General features: G+C 40.2%; 1 protein-coding gene across 2 annotated transcripts; it reads left to right on the top strand.

Moving 5' to 3' along the window:
• Nucleotides 1–510: 510 nt before the first annotated feature.
• Nucleotides 511–14652, top strand: zc3h12b (zinc finger CCCH-type containing 12B). Of its 2 annotated transcripts, none has more exons than XM_022745773.1 (6): nucleotides 511–567; nucleotides 4705–5499; nucleotides 5629–5768; nucleotides 6055–6289; nucleotides 6533–6639; nucleotides 6750–14652. In XM_022745773.1, exons 2-6 carry the CDS (start codon nucleotides 4868–4870, stop codon nucleotides 8171–8173), a joined length of 2538 nt encoding a protein of 845 aa, XP_022601494.1. In that variant the 5' UTR covers nucleotides 511–567; nucleotides 4705–4867; the 3' UTR covers nucleotides 8174–14652. The 2 variants fall into 2 exon arrangements, with proteins under 2 accessions (XP_022601494.1, XP_022601495.1); XM_022745774.1 differs by lacking the exon at nucleotides 511–567 and adding an exon at nucleotides 2554–2613.
• The last annotated feature ends 3814 nt before the right edge of the window (nucleotides 14653–18466 follow it).

Genomic DNA, 18466 nt, shown 5'->3' with positions numbered 1-18466 from the left:
AGAAAGCCCCTGGTCTGGTTCAGGACTGACTGGAAGTCGACACAAAGCTCCTGAGCCATATGATGGTTCGCAACTTGGAAATATTGTGTGTGCATGAACATTTAACACACGATTTATTTAAAAGTGCATGACTAGTATAGTCTGCCAGACTTCTGTATTTAAACTGAATGGGACTTACTCTTTTGAGTTTGGAGCAAATCATTCAAGCAGGTTTAACTATTGTGGACTTTAGAATTTATATCCCAATTTAAGTTCATAACGTTTTTCCTATTACTACCCCTGTCTGTCTGTGTATCTATCTATCTTCAGAGGGCAGCATTCACACTGCTCTGGGTTAATGACAGTTCTCAAGCTAGAGTCAGCATCAGTAAATCCCTGCGTTGATGAAATGTCTGATTAAGTAGGCAGTGGGGGAGACATGAAGTTTCTAAGTGGTCTGACTCCGGTTTCTTTTCGCAGCTTAGATTACTTGTTTCCCTCGCGCTATCTGGCAACCCTGACAAACTGCGACAGCGCCAATGGCAGCAAAACATAAGTGTTACAGGCGAGGAGGATGACAGCAACAAGGTGAGATGAGCACCGGGGGAAGTGAATAACGGCAGTGATTTACGTGCAGAATACGTAGGGAATCATGTTGTGCTGCTGTGGTTTCACCTCTGTCTGTAATTTTAAATCACCGTCAACTTTATCTCAAGTTATTGTAGTATTCCGGCAAAAATGTTAGCACACGCTCAGCAGCTAAAGCTAACCAACGTTAGCAATCTGACGTTTAAGTTCGCCTGTAGAGCCACTGAATTGGCTATCATTGCTGTATCTTAGCTTACCTAGCTTTGCTAACGTTGCCCTCTTGGTTGGATAACGCTGCTAATATTATCCAACCGTTGTCCAGCCGTTGGTCAACGAGGTAAACCGAAGTAGGCCGGTTAGTTTATGTCGCTAATGTGTTGACTCTCCAGCTGCCGTAGTAACGTTAGATTAGCTTGTTAGCGTGTGCTAACCGACACTCCGGGCCTACGGCTATCAAACCAGTTAACTCTGATCAAATTGAACCACAGACGTGACGTCGTGTGCAGTAGTGATGCTGTAATGTTATTCGATGTAGAGGATTGTAAGTATGAGATCTCTTGTACTGTCATTTGTTTAACCTTCCTCCATTTCATCCCTCTCATCTCATGATGCTAATGATATCATGCACTTCAGTTTTTTCTATTGACGTGTCAACTGTTCTGATGAATGCAACAACATAGTAAGTTAATGCAACAGTTACGAGGTTTCCTGTATGGTCACTGTCATTGGGATGAAGGCAGTGTTCGGATTTGGTTTCACAGTCATGTAGTTTGCTGTTTTGTGAAGACAAAACTGAATACGAGAACAAGTCGGTCTCACTTTACTTTTTGTCTACTGTTAATACCATCCTGTCAAAGAGATAATTTCCTCACTTATTATTTTGAAATATTTTCCACCTTGTTTAAACACAATTAATTGGATAAGTCTGTAAAAGGTCAAACTACAGAAAAATCCTGAGATAAGAGGAGAAACTTAAAACTAGTTAAGTAGAGGCTCACATCAATAGAGTGCAATGTTTATGGCTTAAAATAGACTTTCAAGATGAAAAATGGCAAAGGGGGTGGGCATGACATGAAGTCTGAGGGAAGTTATATTCATGATATTTGTTTCCTCGTTCATGTATTAATTAATTCATACAGATATATAGAGTACATACAGCTTTATTTATGGGGAGGTAATGGTGTGTTTGGGAGGGGAGGCTGGCTTGTTTTTGAACCTACACATTAAGAGATGTGAATAGTATTATCCATGTGCCCCAAGACTTCAGTACTATAAACTCACATGGCTAGATTTGTCATTTCTAAAGAAAAATGACTGTAAAGACTTCCAGGTGATACTTTCCTTCCTGCTGGACTTCTACAGTATGTTTCCATTGGAAAAGAGTGACGGCTGTAATACTTTTAAATCTCTGTGCTGATGATGAACCAGCCACACACTAAATGTATACTTACACAGGCCACATGATTAACTTTGTACCAAAGAAACATTCGTCTTTCTGTGTTAGCTCGACACGCTGAAACAGATCACCATATTTATGAGGATTTATGGACTCATCTTTTCACGTGTAAGAAGACCAGTGAACATATCCTCCAAAAACAGTGTTGTGATTATCTCCATCAGACGAGATGTCTCTGCTACGATAAATATAAAGTGAGATGGGAGCATAGTGCCATCATCTGATCAATGTACATAACAAAAATAAGTCACATTGTGTTTCTTGTTCCATGTCCTGGATGACTGTTCACTGTGTCCTTCCTTTAGTTATTGAGTTATTAATAGATCCAATAATCTTCATGTCTTCACAGCTGGTGGTTCAGAATACACTGACCAGGTGTTACAAGAGCATCTCAGCCTTGTAGTTTTGAAGTCATACGTCTTTTTAAAAGTGGTGGCTGAGCATAGTGAAAGTGTGTCAATGATCAGCCTTTCACCTTATAATTAATGACTTTCTTCTGTGTAGGATAACATAGTGCAAGTGGTGCTGATATCACAGTGACAATCACATGCCCTTCTGTTTAACTGCTGGATCATTTTCATACACTGGAGGTCAGTCTTCAAGATATCTCTCTACCCAAGCAATAAATGTGACCACAGTGAGTTTATCTCTGCTCCATACTGCTTGATATTATGTAGGGTCACCAATGTAAAAGATGGCTTCAGGGACCCGCTTCACTTGTTGCTATGAGACAAAACTACATGAGCCTGTGCATGTGCAGAGATGGTCTGGAGGCCTTGCTGAGTCTCAGCCTGTGAATCTGGAGGTGGAGGGAAAGGAAGAGCTCGGCTCCTTTAACCATGTATTAATGTGCATCTTGAGGTTTTTGTTTTAAATGTTCAAACCTCCGTCGTGTCATACAAGTTGTGATCAGCAGTGCGACAGTATGTGCTGTGATGATGTAAACCAGCACAAACCACTGACATTAAAGGGTACACTTATTACCCATAAATCGACCCTCAAAATATCTGTCAACCTGAAACATCTCCCATGAATGTCAGTGGCTGTTTAGGGTGTGTGACATAGTGAAAGTAGATATCTCAGACAAATACATGGGTCATCCAGAGTGAGTGTCCTTCCTCAGTGGTCAGCACTGACACACGTCTCAGTGATGTTTTATAAAACGCTGCCTCAGGAGTTTCAATGTGGAGTTGTAGTGTAGCTGTAAGTGTTCTGCGTTTACTGGCTGCCTGAAGAGAGATGATGAGCTGTGTTTGTGTTAGTCGTGACTGGTAAAAAGGAGTAAGCTGATGACAAGGCTGTGTTGCTAAGCAACAAACATCATGGGCTGCGCCTCTTGAAGCTTGATGCTGACTGTATTGTACACTCTGCAAGACTGGGGGAAAGTAGTCTAGTGTTTCTGTTCATGACTGCACTCCTTATAAACATTGTCATATCAATATCCATGTGTCCAAATGTTGTACACATGGATATACAGTGTAGTATGGTTTGTACTGCAGCTGCCCCAGCCCCCCCTCTTGAAGTCCCACTCTGCATCACCATAAAACAGCTTTGTTCCCTAAGGAATTCATTTGAGTTCAGACTGTGAGAGGCGCAGGGATACAGTGTTCAGCCCACACTGTCTCAGGTTCTGTTAACTCATGCACTTACACCATGTGAGTCTGGCTGGCTTGAATTTTGTTTGTGAGGCAGGAAGCCTTTTGTGCTCATAGAGCTGAGGGTCATTTCCACATTTTATTGTCTGTTGCATCTGTATTTTTTCCATACAGCATCTATATAGGAGAAGTGACACTGTTTTTTGTATTTGTGTACTGTAATAAGACACCACAACACAAAAAAGTATGTTCAGCTTTAAAAATAAGACTACCTCTGTGAAGTTGGTGAAGTGGAGGAAATTGTCTCTCATCTCATAATATTGAGAATTGTTGCTGCTATTTCCACCTGTCGCCAGTAAATATTCACATTTCTATGACCTGTTCTGTTGGTAGCTTTCTCACTGCAAACCAACAACAACTAGGGGAAACAAGTTCACAACTGCAACGCTGCTGTAGACACTTTGCTATGTTTGAGTGTACGGTTAGTTACAGCTTCAATTACATCATTAGTTTGTTTGGTTGGTGTGACTCAGATAAGGAGTGACAGTCATACTAAAATTAAAGCCTGCAGTCTTGGCAGACATTGTAAAAATGCATACTAAACAAAAGAATGGGCCTGATTACTTTTTGCATGTGTGACCCACAAATACTAAAACAGACAGAGACAACGTCCACATCCAGATCAGACCTTCTCCTGCATCACTGTGGTGTGTTCGGTAACTTGTTTGTTTGGGCAGGTGAATAACATGTTCAATTTCTCTGAATAATTGTGTCACTTGCCCCAGAGAGCAGTGTTTCTCAGAGGTGGAGCATTGGTCTACCACAAGTGTGGTGGATGAGACAGAGCTGAAGAAAGATGAATTCTTTAAAGATGAATTAACAGTTGCTCAGGAAATTATCACTCCAGTCGGCTTAGTTTCTTGCTACACTTTGAACTTGTGTCCCAAAAACTCTTTTTAGGTGGGCCAACAAAGTAAATGTTTTATAACGGAGGCAAATTATTTCTTTCAAAATTATGTTGTGGTTAAATAAAAGTTGAACACATATTACTAACTGATATTTCCATCATGTTTGTGCTTCTTTCAGGATTACATAGTTTGATTTAACCTGCTCACATAGGGGATAGTGTGTTACTTTGGCCCTACACAAACCGCCTGTAGTGCTGAAGTCCAGCATTGAGTATGATTCCTTGGTTGCGATGGAGGTGAGGAAGCATGGGGTGGAAATCTGAGGTGTCAAGACAAACGTGATGACAGCATGGTCCATGGTGGAGAACCTCAAAATGGAAAAACGCCCATGCAGGGAGGAGAACATTGACTTAAGCCAGGCCCAGCACGCCACTGACGAGTCGGAGGATGGAAGCAGCTCAGAAAGCGAGTCTGAAGAGCAGCAGCGCCAGAGGGTTCAGGTGAGCAACAGCAGCTGTAAGAAGCGGGAGCCTCTGGTTGTCACAAAACCCCATCGGCAGCTCTGTCGCTCTCCATGCCTCGACAGGCCCAGTTTTTCCCAGAGTAGCACTGTGCAAGATTTCCGTGAGGATGAGAGCAGCACGGGACCAGGGATCAAGCCTGCTAGTGAGAGGGAGTACCAGACGAAGATGGAGTTTGCTTTGAAGTTGGGTTATTCAGGAGAGCAGGTGGAGACTGTGCTCAACAAGTTGGGGGCTGCTGCTTTAATTAACGACGTTCTTGCTGAGTTGGTGAGGCTTGGAAACAAAGTGGAGCCTGAAATTCAACCTTGCGGCAGTACGGCCACATTAATATCACGGTCCCCCTGTGTTAAAGAGAGTGTTAGTCCAGAAGTGTCAGTGGAAGATGAATCTGTGGATACCTTTGATAACCTCAGGCCCATCGTCATTGATGGCTCAAATGTGGCAATGAGGTAAGACACTACCAAACACACATTTATGCTTTATACAAAATGCATTAAAATTCTTAAACATTTTCCACTAAGTGATGCCAATTTTGTGAGTTTTAAGTAAACCTTATACCACATCGTTTTGTTTTGTAGCCATGGAAACAAAGAGGTATTCTCATGTCGTGGGATCCAACTTGCTGTTGAGTGGTTTCGGGAGAAAGGACACAAAGACATCACTGTGTTTGTCCCAGCCTGGAGGAAGGAACAGTCAAGACCTGACGCCCTCATCACAGGTAGTGAAGCTCTTTTTTAGGCATTTGCTATAGAAGGTGTTGATACGATGTGGTTGATGATGTTTGTATAAATGTCAGCTGTGGAGCAGCTCTATAGACAGTCTGCCTTGATGTTGGAGTTATGGCATTTTTGTTTGTGACTGAAGCATGAACTGTGATGTGGTCATGGTTAGCAAGAAGTGGGTGCATATGTTATCTGACAAAATACCATAATATACCCCAATGCATATTTATACAATAGGACTTTATTGTTTTTGACTGATTTATGATGAGCTGTCTCTTTCAGATCAAGAAATATTACGCAAGCTGGAAAAAGAGAAGATCCTGGTTTTCACCCCATCTCGGAGAGTTCAAGGCAGGAGGGTGGTGTGCTATGATGATCGCTTCATAGTGAAGCTGGCTTATGATTCTGATGGAATTATTGTGTCAAATGACAACTACAGGGACTTGCAAAATGAGAAGCCAGAATGGAAGAAGTTCATTGAAGAGCGTCTCCTAATGTACTCATTTGTCAATGACAAGTAAGAGACCATGATACAGATCCCATTTGCTACAGTACAATACAAACTTATGTCATATGAAAATTAGTTAGTGGTATAAATGGTTATTTATTCAAGTCTTTTAAGTTTAGATCTGTGAAATCCATTTAGTCATTGTTTTATGACCTTTGCTGATTAGAAAATCAGGAATAATAATAATAATAATAATAATTATTATTATTATAATTATTTTTATTATAATTATTAATTACATGTTTTGAATAGGTTTATGCCACCAGATGATCCACTGGGAAGACATGGTCCAAGCCTAGAAAATTTCCTCCGCAAGCGCCCTGTTGTTCCAGAGCACAAAAAACAACCCTGCCCCTATGGTAAGTTCCCACATGTCTTTTCAAAGCAATGTCTGAATACTGTTGTATTATTGCCAATATTATTTAAGTGTTCCATTCTCTTGACTTGATGTATTCTTCCTTTAAACAAGGGAAAAAGTGCACATATGGACATAAGTGCAAGTACTATCATCCCGAGCGTGTGAACCAGCCACAGCGGTCGGTGGCCGATGAACTACGAGCCTTCGCCAAGTTGTCTGCAGTGAAGACAATGAGTGAGGGAGCGTTAGCTAAATGTGGTACTGGTCCAGCAACTGCAAAGGGGGACAGCAACTCTGAGGTCAAACGTGTGGCACCTAAACGTCAGTCTGACCCCAGTATTCGTTCAGTGGCCTGTGAACCTCCAGAGGCGCTGTCCGTTGTTAGGAAGTCTGAGACAAATTCAGTGCCTTCCCTCGTTTCCGCTCTCAGTGTGCCCACCATGCAGCCTGCCAAGAGCCACGCAGCTGGGGCCTTGAACACACGATCAGCCAGCAGCCCAGTGCCAGGTTCTCTGCAGTTCGCGCACAGTTCTCTGGAGCACATGTCTAGTATACAGTACCCTCCTATTTTAGTTACTAATAGTCATGGCGCCTCTGTTACATACAGTGAACAGTTTCCAAAGTATGACTCAGTTAGCGACCATGGATATTATTCACTGCACAGTGATTTTTCAAACATGAGCATGAGCAGCATGCATAATGTGGATAGTTTCTGTAGCATGGAGCACGAGCATGGCGTGTATCAGAGAACTCCCAGCCACTGCCCTGAATCCTGCCTCAGCCATTCGAACAGTGACTCATTCTCCTCTTACGGGGAGCTGTACCCCAGCTCTGTGGACAGTAGTTTAGAGGAGAGCATGAAGCAGCAGCAGTCTCCTGCACAGGCCAGAATGCAAACTTTCTCCCATGGGTTTCGTCACGAAGCGTTGACTAGGGTACAGAGTTACGGACCAGAGGAGCCCAAGCAGGGCCCCCGGAAGCAGTCTGGATCTCATCTAGCGCCACATATCCAGCATGCTGCAGTGGGAGCGAGGTCCAGCTGCCCCGGAGACTATCCCCTAACTCAGAATGTTCTGCCGCCTTTGTCCTCACAGCCCACACGCTCTCTTGGTATGACTCGTATGGACAGTATATCAGATTCAAGGCTATATGATAGTAACCCAATGAGACAGAGGCGACCTCCACTGTGCCGTGAACAGCATGCAAGCTGGGACCCTCTCCCTTGTGGTAATGAGTCCTATGGATATCATTCATATCCACTGAGTAACAGCCTGATGCCGTGTTGCGAGCGGGTGATGGTCCGCAGTATGCCAGACAAAATGGAACAAATCTGGAACTCACCATGGGAGACCCCGTCTGCAGCCGAACACCCAGAGCGGTATGTCATCCCAGACCACCAGTATCAAACATATCGGAACCTTTGTAACATCTTTCCCGCCTACGTGGTTCACTCCGTAATGGAGAAGAACCCTCATTTGACAGATCCGCAACAACTTGCCGCTGTTATTGTTACTAAACTGAGGTCGTGCCACTGAGCAGCTAAGCATCTGAAACATTCAACAGTGATGTCCTGAGGAAAGGAAGGAGTTAGATTAGAAGATTGGCACTTGTTCAATGTTGCTGCATGTGCAACATCTGCCCTCAGGAGTTTTTTTTTTTTTAAATGTCTCTGATGGGAAATCTTGTGATCACATGTTACATCACTAAGATGAAAGACATAATCAGCATGGAGGAAGTTTGATTAATAAGTTGAATTAAAAGATGTTTCACATATGAAACCTACATTTTTATATGAAGTGTGGTGAAGTTGATATAAGGTAATACCTTATTAGAAATCTGGTTCATAACACATTCATATAACTTGAGCAGGAGCTGCATAGCAGCTTTGCACCACATCCATAATCAATATACAAACTAGACAGGACTGTTGAATGTCCCTCAGATCAATTGATTGTTAATTGATGTTATAGAAAATTATATAAATGGGTTCAATATTGAACAAAATAAATAAATAATCACATAAATGAACAGTGTAAAATAGACTGATGTAGCTAGCATCATACTGAACTTTGTGTGTGAACTATGTGGATCAGTAAACCGGTTAGCTACATGGCAGCACAGTCGAGATTGGAAGTTATAACTCAGCAACATCTCCCACATTTGCCTTATTAAATCTGACATAAAAGTATGTCAACAGTTGTACACCATGTACTTTTTTGAGGATCTTGTTCAGGCCCTGTGAATGTGTTATGAAAGGAATCTAAAGTGTTTCTGGTGCAGTGGAACTATAAATAACCTAGCTTAGGTCTGCCTCTGCTGTAAATAATTCTTGTGTCTTTTTGTGCTTTTATTTTGAAGATAATTAAGAGGGAGGTAGGTACATACCTCACAGCATGAACTATGACATTTAATGGCCTTATATCTGAATGACCTCACGCTTTAGTCATTGTCTAATTGGTTTCAATGAAAGTCTTTGAAGCCTCCTATACTTTCAAATGTAAAGCACTATCTCAGTATCTAAAGAGATATATTTTCTCAGCCTCACTTAACAAAGCTACTATTTTGGTAGATTTTCACAGTGCACAAAGCAAGCCAAAAAAGAGATTTGACTTGTATGCATGTGCACATATTAATGTACATACAATCACACAAAAGCCATTATTTCAAAGTCATTTATAAGCTGCTAAATAATGCCAAAAAAGACAGAATTTATATAGTGTCAGTATTCTACATAACTTTACATTTTGGTGCACAGGATTGATTGAATTATAGTATAAACTTGGTTCACAGGATTGATTGAATTATAGTATAAACTTGGTTCACAGGATTGATTCGATTATAGTATTACCTACCATCAGTGTTTGGATCATTTCCTGTGGTGTACTGTATAGTTACCTTTCTGATTTTATTAGATGCTACATCCAGGATTTTCCTATTTATATATTAGTCAAACAGTAGCCCTAGTTGACGCCCTCAAGATGTCAGTGGAGCAGTTTGTTTTCATCAACAGGTTAATTTAGGCTCAAAGTCTACCTTTACATGCACCTCAGTAATCTGATGATTTCCAGCTTTTGTCACTGACCTGAGTGAGAAACCTAGTTTCCTTCATCAGTTTAAGACATTAAGAGAAGCTTCTATTGGGATTTGGTAATTTGTACACTCTCTGAAATATTGTTTACTTGTATCATTGCATCTAGAATAATGAAATCCATAGTCCAGTTTATGCTGAACAGCCTTCAACAACAACAACAACAAACACTAAAACATGCTGTCCAATGATAGAGCCCAGCCTCTTACTTTACAGTCAGTCCAAATGTCATTGTGCTGCTGACCTGTTACTAAACTTCTTATTTAAAGGACCAGTGTGGAGGGGGCGAGGTGGATCTATTGGCAGAAATGGAATATAATATTCATAATTATGTTTTCCTTTGTGTATAATCACCTGAAACAAAGAATCATTGTCTTGTCATCAGCTTAGAATGAGCCCCTTCATATCTTCTTCACAGAGTCTGCCATGTTTCTACATTACCCCAGAACAGACAAACCAAACACTGGCTTTTTCCTCATCTGAGGGCCACCCTAGGTAAAACCCAGTCTGCAACCTCACCACTAGATGCCACTGAATCCTACACACTGGTCCTTTAACATGTTAGATACATAAGAAATTTCAAACTTGGTTGAACATTTGGAGGAGGGATGGGGCATAACTGCTTTCTGATTTTAAAAAAAAAACATGCGTTTTAAACAAATGCAAACACAGTGCATGTGAGGGAGTTGTCCAGTTTAAACCTGACAGTCACTTGGTTTCTTATGTGCATGTAAATGTAGTGAAACTTTGAGAATTAATTTCACCTGGATGTAATGTGACTTAGAGACAAGTTGTAGAAATGTTCTATTATAGAAACAGTGTTTACCATCACAGTTTAAATGTTTGCACAATGAATTCCACAACAGAATGAATATTTACCTGATGTTACATTTGTCAGATAAGATGATAAAAGTCAGTTTGGCTTGGAAGTGAGTTAAACATTGGACTCATTTAGTATTATCTTGTAGAGTTTGACTTTTCAATAATTGTATAAAAAAATGAAGTGAATGCTAGAAAGCATGTTGGGTTGGGGGAGGGGGGACTGAATTGCTCAAATACAGACGTACAGTATGCATACATGCAACTAGTCTCCTAGGATCATGAAAGGGTTTGGCTGTGCCTTGCAGCACATTGCTCTCAGGATGCTTTCAGTTTTCTAATTTTCAGTCTTTTCCTGCCAAAAACCCAGTGGTCACAGGCAAGACTCTACTCTGATCTAGTTGTGATATATTTTGTGAAAATCCTACATGTAACATGTAGTACCTTAAGGTTTGTCATGTGCAGGTGAAACGTGGAGATGGCATTGCAAACCTTTGTACTTTATCGTGTATATCCTCGTTATGCACCTTGAGATGTAGAAAACGGATAGGGTGGCTTTACGTGATGCAGCTTCAGTCAGAGGAAGTAACAGTGCAGCCAATGATGAACATGGCTTTTAATAAAAAGATCATTTGGTTTGCTCTTTTTGTGGCATGTTCATTGCTTGGCAGTTGTTGAGCCAGTAATTTTGTTTGGACCCTTAATATTTAACCACGAATGGGGCTGAAGGATGATAATGTTGGAAGCTAATCATGAAGTTTGGTATGGCCCCAAGTCATCAGGTCAAACCACTTCTTCACAGTGATTCTAAACTAATGGGGCACATTACCGTCAGTTTTCAGCTAAACACATTCATGCTCCCAAGAGGATTAATTCCCCTGATGATCCATTGCCTTTTGTTTCCTCCCACCCTCAGGAGGTGTAACATGTAAAGACAACCCTAATAGCTAGATCATGCTTTGAGTGCATTTAAAAGGGAAATGCCACTTAATTTCAGGATTCAGGTTTGGTAACTTTAGGCCTACTATTGGATTGTATGACTGCACATTACAACTTTACTATACAGTCTCCTGCTAATGTTTAATGTCAGATTTGTGTTAAAGGCTCCATTGTGACTCAGAATTACAAGTTATGAAGAGCAGTTTATTCTTTTGGGGTTTTACTAACTTAATAAAGAATTTAAAACACAGGGAAGTGATGTTGAGCTCAAACACAAAGCCCACACAGTTTGGCTCCCATGGCATTGCAGACCATTAAATTTGTAAGTGTTACAAAGAAAAAATGTATGAGAATTTTAAAACTGAGTGGTATTACTCTTTAACAGGGCTAATTATGTGAGCCTGACTGTCTCATTGGTGGTGCTTCAAAAATATATATTTCTTTATAATGTTTAGGTACAACCGTGGTATATGAACAGACATAAAGAAAAAAAACATTTGAATGTGTTTTGCCCAAATGAGTTTGGGCTTTGCTGACTTTGTTTTTTCATGAAAAAAGACGAGGCCATTTGAGGCCGTCTGTCTGTTCATGAGAAGGTGAAACAAACTGCCTAAATGTTTCTTCATATGAAACAATCAGATTGCAAGGCTGCTGTCAAGGTTGTTTCTGGCATTTGGCTAAAAGTTTGCGTGCCACCCTTTCTCCTTGAGATAGGTGCATTATCATGGATTAAAAAAACATTCTCAGTGCAGCAAGAATAAAGTATGTCGTCACTGATGAAACTAAACACGTCAGCTTTGTTGCTGATTGAGAGACCAAATGAAGTAATATGGTTCTCTAGTGATGGTGAGATTCTTTAACCTGAACACTGGAATAGTCAATTGCCCCGATGAAGTCAGAGTACATTTACTTAGGTGTGTTAAGGAATTAGTAACAGTCGTACAGGTCACAACACAAATCTACCAAAATGAAAAAGGTCAGTTTATTGTAGCATTTATTGTTCACTGATTTATAATAAATCAGTGCTAACATGGAACAATGTTCACAGACATCTGAACCAGATAATGAATCTAGTTATACATAAGATTGGTATTGTCCTTAAAACCCTATTAGTTATTGGTTTCATAAAGATTTACACACATTTAATTTTAACTGCTCATTTTGCTCACAAACGTGTGTTAGTGTTTTCACAGTCCCACGCTGCCTGCACCTCTGTCATTAGATAAAACACACTCATGGACACTGTGGGCTTAATGAGTATTAGAGCAAACACACATCCCAAGTCTGTGGCCGTTAAAAGTGTGCCCATGATGCTGAGAGCATTGAGGCTAGTTGCTCTAATCCTCAAATACTTTTCAAAAACTCCATATGGCCATTTAGGACATTTTCCCCACATGAACAAAAGAGAAATGGAAATGTAGGAACATGCTCATTTCAGATATTTAAATTTTGTCCCTGTTCCTGAGACGACCTGTAGAAAGACACTCTGTTTTAACTGGGCCATAGATTACTTCCAGCTAAAAGAAAAACCCTCACTGTCACAGCTAAAGACTCTCCATGCACCAATCAGTGTTTCACTGCTTTACCAAAAGGTTTCACTAAAGGCCAGAATGGTGGATCACAGTCCCACCCTCCCTCTGGAAGTGCCGCAAACAACTAAGCCACAAATGTCTAGAACTGACTTTTGCTTGTTGATACAAATTGTATCTATACCTTGAATGTAACAAAATATGAACTGTATAATATGAAAATAGTTTTATTTAAATAAAGGGGAAAACAATCAATGCCATAATGTTTGTGACACTGTGTGTCACTGGGAGTAGCCCATTGGTATGTACTAATTCTTACTGGGTACAGTAGATAATTTACAGGGACATTTATGTGCTACCTAAAAGTGCGCAGATACCCTGTGTACAGCAGTAAGCATCATGTCCTCTTTGTACATAGTCACACGTGTGTGTGTATATAGAAAGCGATCTGTAAATGTAACAGTTACTTCAGTTGTTCAGATACTTAGATAATTTCTGTGTTGTAAACTGTGCACCGATTTCCTCTAAGCTGACATGTCTGCTTTATGCTATTTTAATGGGAATTTCAATATTTTTGAATATATTTTGCCTAATAAAACATGCCAAAGTTATTCTTGGGTGGCTTTGTCAAATGTAACTTCTTATGTTTCAACACATGGGTTGTCATGTAATGAATTCTATATTTCAGAGGATTTCTTTTCCATGCTCTGTAAACTAAGAGTAACTTAACACCAAACGCAAATCTGTGTCTGACGTGAAAACGGTTCAATAATAATAAAGAATAATATAGAATCTGCCACTGGCTGATCTTTGGGTGACAGGTGACATCACCACATGTCCTCCAGATGACAGTGTCAGTAGCACCCTGACACTGAATGGTTCAGATGTGTGTTTGATGTTTAAGGCTTTTAAAACGGGGATTTATTGAAGTGTTTGGCAGTTGATTTAATGACTAACCCTGTATGATGACAAAGCATAGGTGTGTTGAATTGTGATTTTTTTTTTTTCTATTGAAATATTCACCAATTGTAATTTTTGGTATCTGAGGCCAGTTTGCATTAGACTAGCGCTACTTTGTTAAGACTGATATTGTCACTATAATATTAACTTAAGGTCAGAATCGGTTGTTAATGGCTAAGATCAAGACCAAAGTGAATTTTGATGCGTACCTGGTATGATTCCTGGTTTAGACACATACACAAACAGTTATGGTCAGATCATTGTGAGCCACTTGGCGTCTTGCAGTTTGTGCTTTAATTTAAAATTTGAATTGTTGGTAAACAAAATGCTATGACAAGAGGCACATAACACTGACTGTACATATACACAGTGTAATACTCAGGTTAAACATTTTAAATCACATACTTGGTTTTTTTCTAATATTGAGGAATGCAGTGCTCACCTTTCTGAAGTAGTGTAGGTCTGTTTGAGTAGACCCTTGTGTCTGCAATGTAAAAAGGGAAATATGAAGCAAGATTTTTTGTGTTGTGATGATCTGCAGTATTGTAATCCACACTGACTGGAAAACGTTGCTTTTATAGACCAAAATAGACTATTTGGGTCTGTGGGCTCAAACAAAATGTAAGTCTTAATGACAAAATGTGTTTCTCTCCGTAAATAAAGCAAAATTCTGTTCAAACTGTGTTTTTATCTTTTTTGATGAGATAAGAAATGAATCCGGACAAAATTACAGAAACACAACTGTGTGTCATCCTCAGTGATTTCTGTAAACAAACTTGAAGAATATATGATATGTGTATTAGTTCCTGGGAATCAAACCTATTCAGTATCTATTACACATCTTGAATTAGTTTCCCAGAAACAGAAAAAGTTAGATGACTCCGGTTTAGACTTCAGTCAACTGAAGTAGTAACATCTTGCCTTCTCCTTGACGGTTAAATAGATTGTGGAAATGATTGTTCACTGAAAAGCCTCGATCGTTAAATGAATGTGCAATATGTTCTTTGAAATGATCATGTAAACATCTGAATCCATCTTGAAATCTCTAATAGTTCTTCACAAGATGTTTTCTCGGATATCTTCAGCTCATCTTCGTATGTGCAGCTGTCGTTGTGCAACAGGTTTCACATGAACACTATCTGCTGGTTAAATGGTGTAACAGCTCAGAACATGTTCATTAAGATACACACCAGCGGACACAAAGACGGCCTGGTTAACTATTGCTAACAAAATATTCCTCCTGTAAATGATAAAATAAACATGACATTATGTGAGTCATATAGTTTTACAACTGCTATCAGGTCTGCAAAGAGATTTCTAATGTTGACACGCACAGTCTCATAAGGAGAGAGCTGTACATGGTCATGTCTGTTAGCACTAGCTTAAATGTTACCACATTAAAGTCTTCAAAGATACAACTCAGTATTCAAGTCCTCACTACTAATATGATAATATCTTAAATTGGAGCGCCCTGAGATAAATGAATTAATGAGTCTTTAAGTCATCATATAAATCATTTAAATCCCATCAAACATTAAACCTGAAGTGTTGTGTTAAACAGCACAGAGTCATGGTGTAAATGTGATAAGTTCATTCAGCTGTGGGGTCATCCTGCTCTGTGCAGGGATCAGTCAACATACAGTGACTATGTGCTGAGTATTCAAACACCAGCCAGTTTTGGTTTTTCTTCTTTTTCTATGGTGTCAGTTTTAAAACATAAAACCTGAAACCTGTCATCATTTATGCTCACTTGTTTTTCCATATATATTGATTGGAAATTTAAATATGCAAATAAAACTAATACACACATTCAGGCTAAAACCTAAACTTACATCAAGTACACAAACTGAAAATTACATGTATAAAATGCTGGACAGAGTCAGTCAACATGAATAAAAACACGTGGAACAGGAGCAGAAAACGTAAAGCTAGAGCTGAAGAGAAGCTGAAAGGAAACAGAGTCAGACTTCATCAGATTTGGAGGGAAATGTTTGTGCCTCGACTTTGACGGCTGCAATGATTTTGGCTGTGGAGAAAAGAAGGCAGGCAACTCAGCTTGACCACAAACTGTCAATCTGGAGTGAGCGAGCACCAAGTCTCATCCAGAGACAGATGTACAAATGCACTTTAATGAGTGCAGTGGGACAAGGAGACAAGTTTTGGCTTACTGAGCAGTGTGAAAAAGTCTGGTTGGATGAGTCATCGTGCTCCTTCTGGAGAGCACTAAAAAAGCCAAAAGGCCTGAGGCCTGGTCTCTCTTGATGAAGCAGTATGGACTCTGGTTATGGTGAGGGAGATGTTATGTTACACATAGTCATTCTGAGTGATTGGGGTCATGCTTTAAAGAAGTGGATGATGTTTATCTCTCCACAGGGAGCGAGTGGCCACACAACAGCTGGATAACCATGAAAACAACTTTAGCATCACACCTGTCACCACATGGAATTTTGGTCTGAATTTTTTGCTACCACTACAATTATTATAGCACCACTGGTAATGTGTGTGGTAATAATAATTATCTCCAACACATTACATCCTGTTGTTCCTCACTCTGTTGGTGTTTAACATCCTGTGTTCTCGGTACACAAAGACTTCAACAAAATAAAGCAGCATTTCATGAGACCTTGTTATTTCTGCTAAAAACTGAATATACAGTGGCTTGCAAAAGTATTCATACCCCTTGAACTTTTCCACATTTTGTCACGTTACAACCACAAACGTTAATGTATTTCATTGAGATTTTATGTGATAGACCAACACAAAGTGGCGTATAATTGTGTGGAAGTGGAGGGAAAGTGATACATGGTTTTCAAATTTTTTTACAAATAAAAAACTGAAAAGTGTGGCATGCAAAAGTGTTCAGCCCCCCTGAGTCAATACGATGTAAAACCACCTTTCACTGCAATTACAGCCACAAGTCTTTTGGGGTATGTCTCTACTTTGCTCATCTAGAGACTGAAATTTTTGCCCATTCTTCTTTGCAAAATAGCTCAAGCTCAGTCAGATTGGATGGAGAGTGTCTGTGAACAGCAATTTTCAAGTCTTGCCAGAGATTCTCAATGGATTTAGGTCTGGACTTTGACTGGGCCATTCTAACACAAGAATATGCTTTGCTCTAAACCATTCCACTGTAGCTCTGGCTGTATGTTTAGGGTCATTTCCTGCTGGAAGGTGAACCTCCGCCCCAGTCTCAAGTCTTTTGCAGACTCTAACAGTTTTTCTTCCAAGATTGCCCTGTATTTGGCTCCATCCATCTTCCCATCAACTCTGACCAGCTTCCCTCTCCCTGCTGAAGAAAAGCATCCCCACAACATGATGCTGCCACCACGTTTCATGGTGGGGATGGTGTGTTCAGGGTGATGTGCAGTGTTAGTTTTCCGCCACACATAGCGTTTTGCATTTAGGCCAAAAACTTCAACTTTGGTCTCATCTGAGCAGAGCACCTTCCTCCACATGTTTGCTGTCCCCCCCACATGGCTTGTGGCAAACTGCAAACGGGACTTCTTATGGCTTTGTTTCAACAATGGCTTTCTTCTTGCCACTCTTCTATAAAGGCCCGATTTGTGGAGTGCACGACTAATAGTTGTCCTGTAGACAGATTCTCCCACCTGACCTGTGAATCTCTGCAGCTCCTCTAGAGTTACCATGGGCCTCTTGGCTGCTTCTCTGATCAATGCTCTCCTTGCCCGGCCTGTCAGTTTAGGTGGACGGCCATGTCTTGGTAGGTTTGCAGTTATGCCATACTCTCCATTTTCGGATGATGGATTGAACATTGCCCTGTGAGATGTTCAAAGCTTGGGATATTTTTTCATAACTTAACCCTGCTTTAAACTTCTCCGCAACTTTATCCCTGACCTGTCTGGTGTGTTCCTTGGGCTTCATGATGCTGTTTGTTCACTAATGTTCTCTAACAAACCTCCAAGGCCTTCACAGAACAGCTGTATTTATACTGAGATTAGATTACACACAGGTGGACTCGATTTACTAATTAGGTGACTTCTGAAGGCAATTGGTTGCACTGGATTTTATTTTAGGGGTATCAGAGTAAAGGGGGCTGAATACTTTTGCATGCCAAACTTTTCAGTTTTTTATTTGTAAAAAAATTAGAAAACCATGTATCATTTTCCTTCCACTTCACAATTATGCGCCATTTTGTGTTGATCTATCACATAATATCCCAATGAAATACATTTACGTTTGTGGTTGTAACATGACAAAATGTGAAGAAGTTCAAGGGGTATGAATACTTTTGCAAGCCACTGTAGTTAGCAGGACCATGTTCCTGATGTACATGTCAGGAAAAGTCACTTGGAGCCATTTAAAAGCAGCTGCAGGTCCCAAGAGCAACAGTGCAAACAATTGTTTGTAAGTATAAAGTGCATGGCACTGTTTTGTCACTGCCACGATCAGGAAGAAAACACAAGCTATCACCTGCTGCTGAGAGAAAATTGGTCAGGAGGGTGAAGAGTCAACCAAGAACCACCAAAAAGCAG

This window comes from Seriola dumerili, unplaced genomic scaffold, assembly GCF_002260705.1.
Source record: "Seriola dumerili isolate Sdu_G_001 unplaced genomic scaffold, Sdu_1.0 BDQW01000091.1, whole genome shotgun sequence".
NCBI lineage: Eukaryota > Metazoa > Chordata > Actinopteri > Carangiformes > Carangidae > Seriola > Seriola dumerili.
Note: the sequence above shows the minus strand (reverse complement) of the source record. Positions and strands in the feature narration are given on the sequence as shown.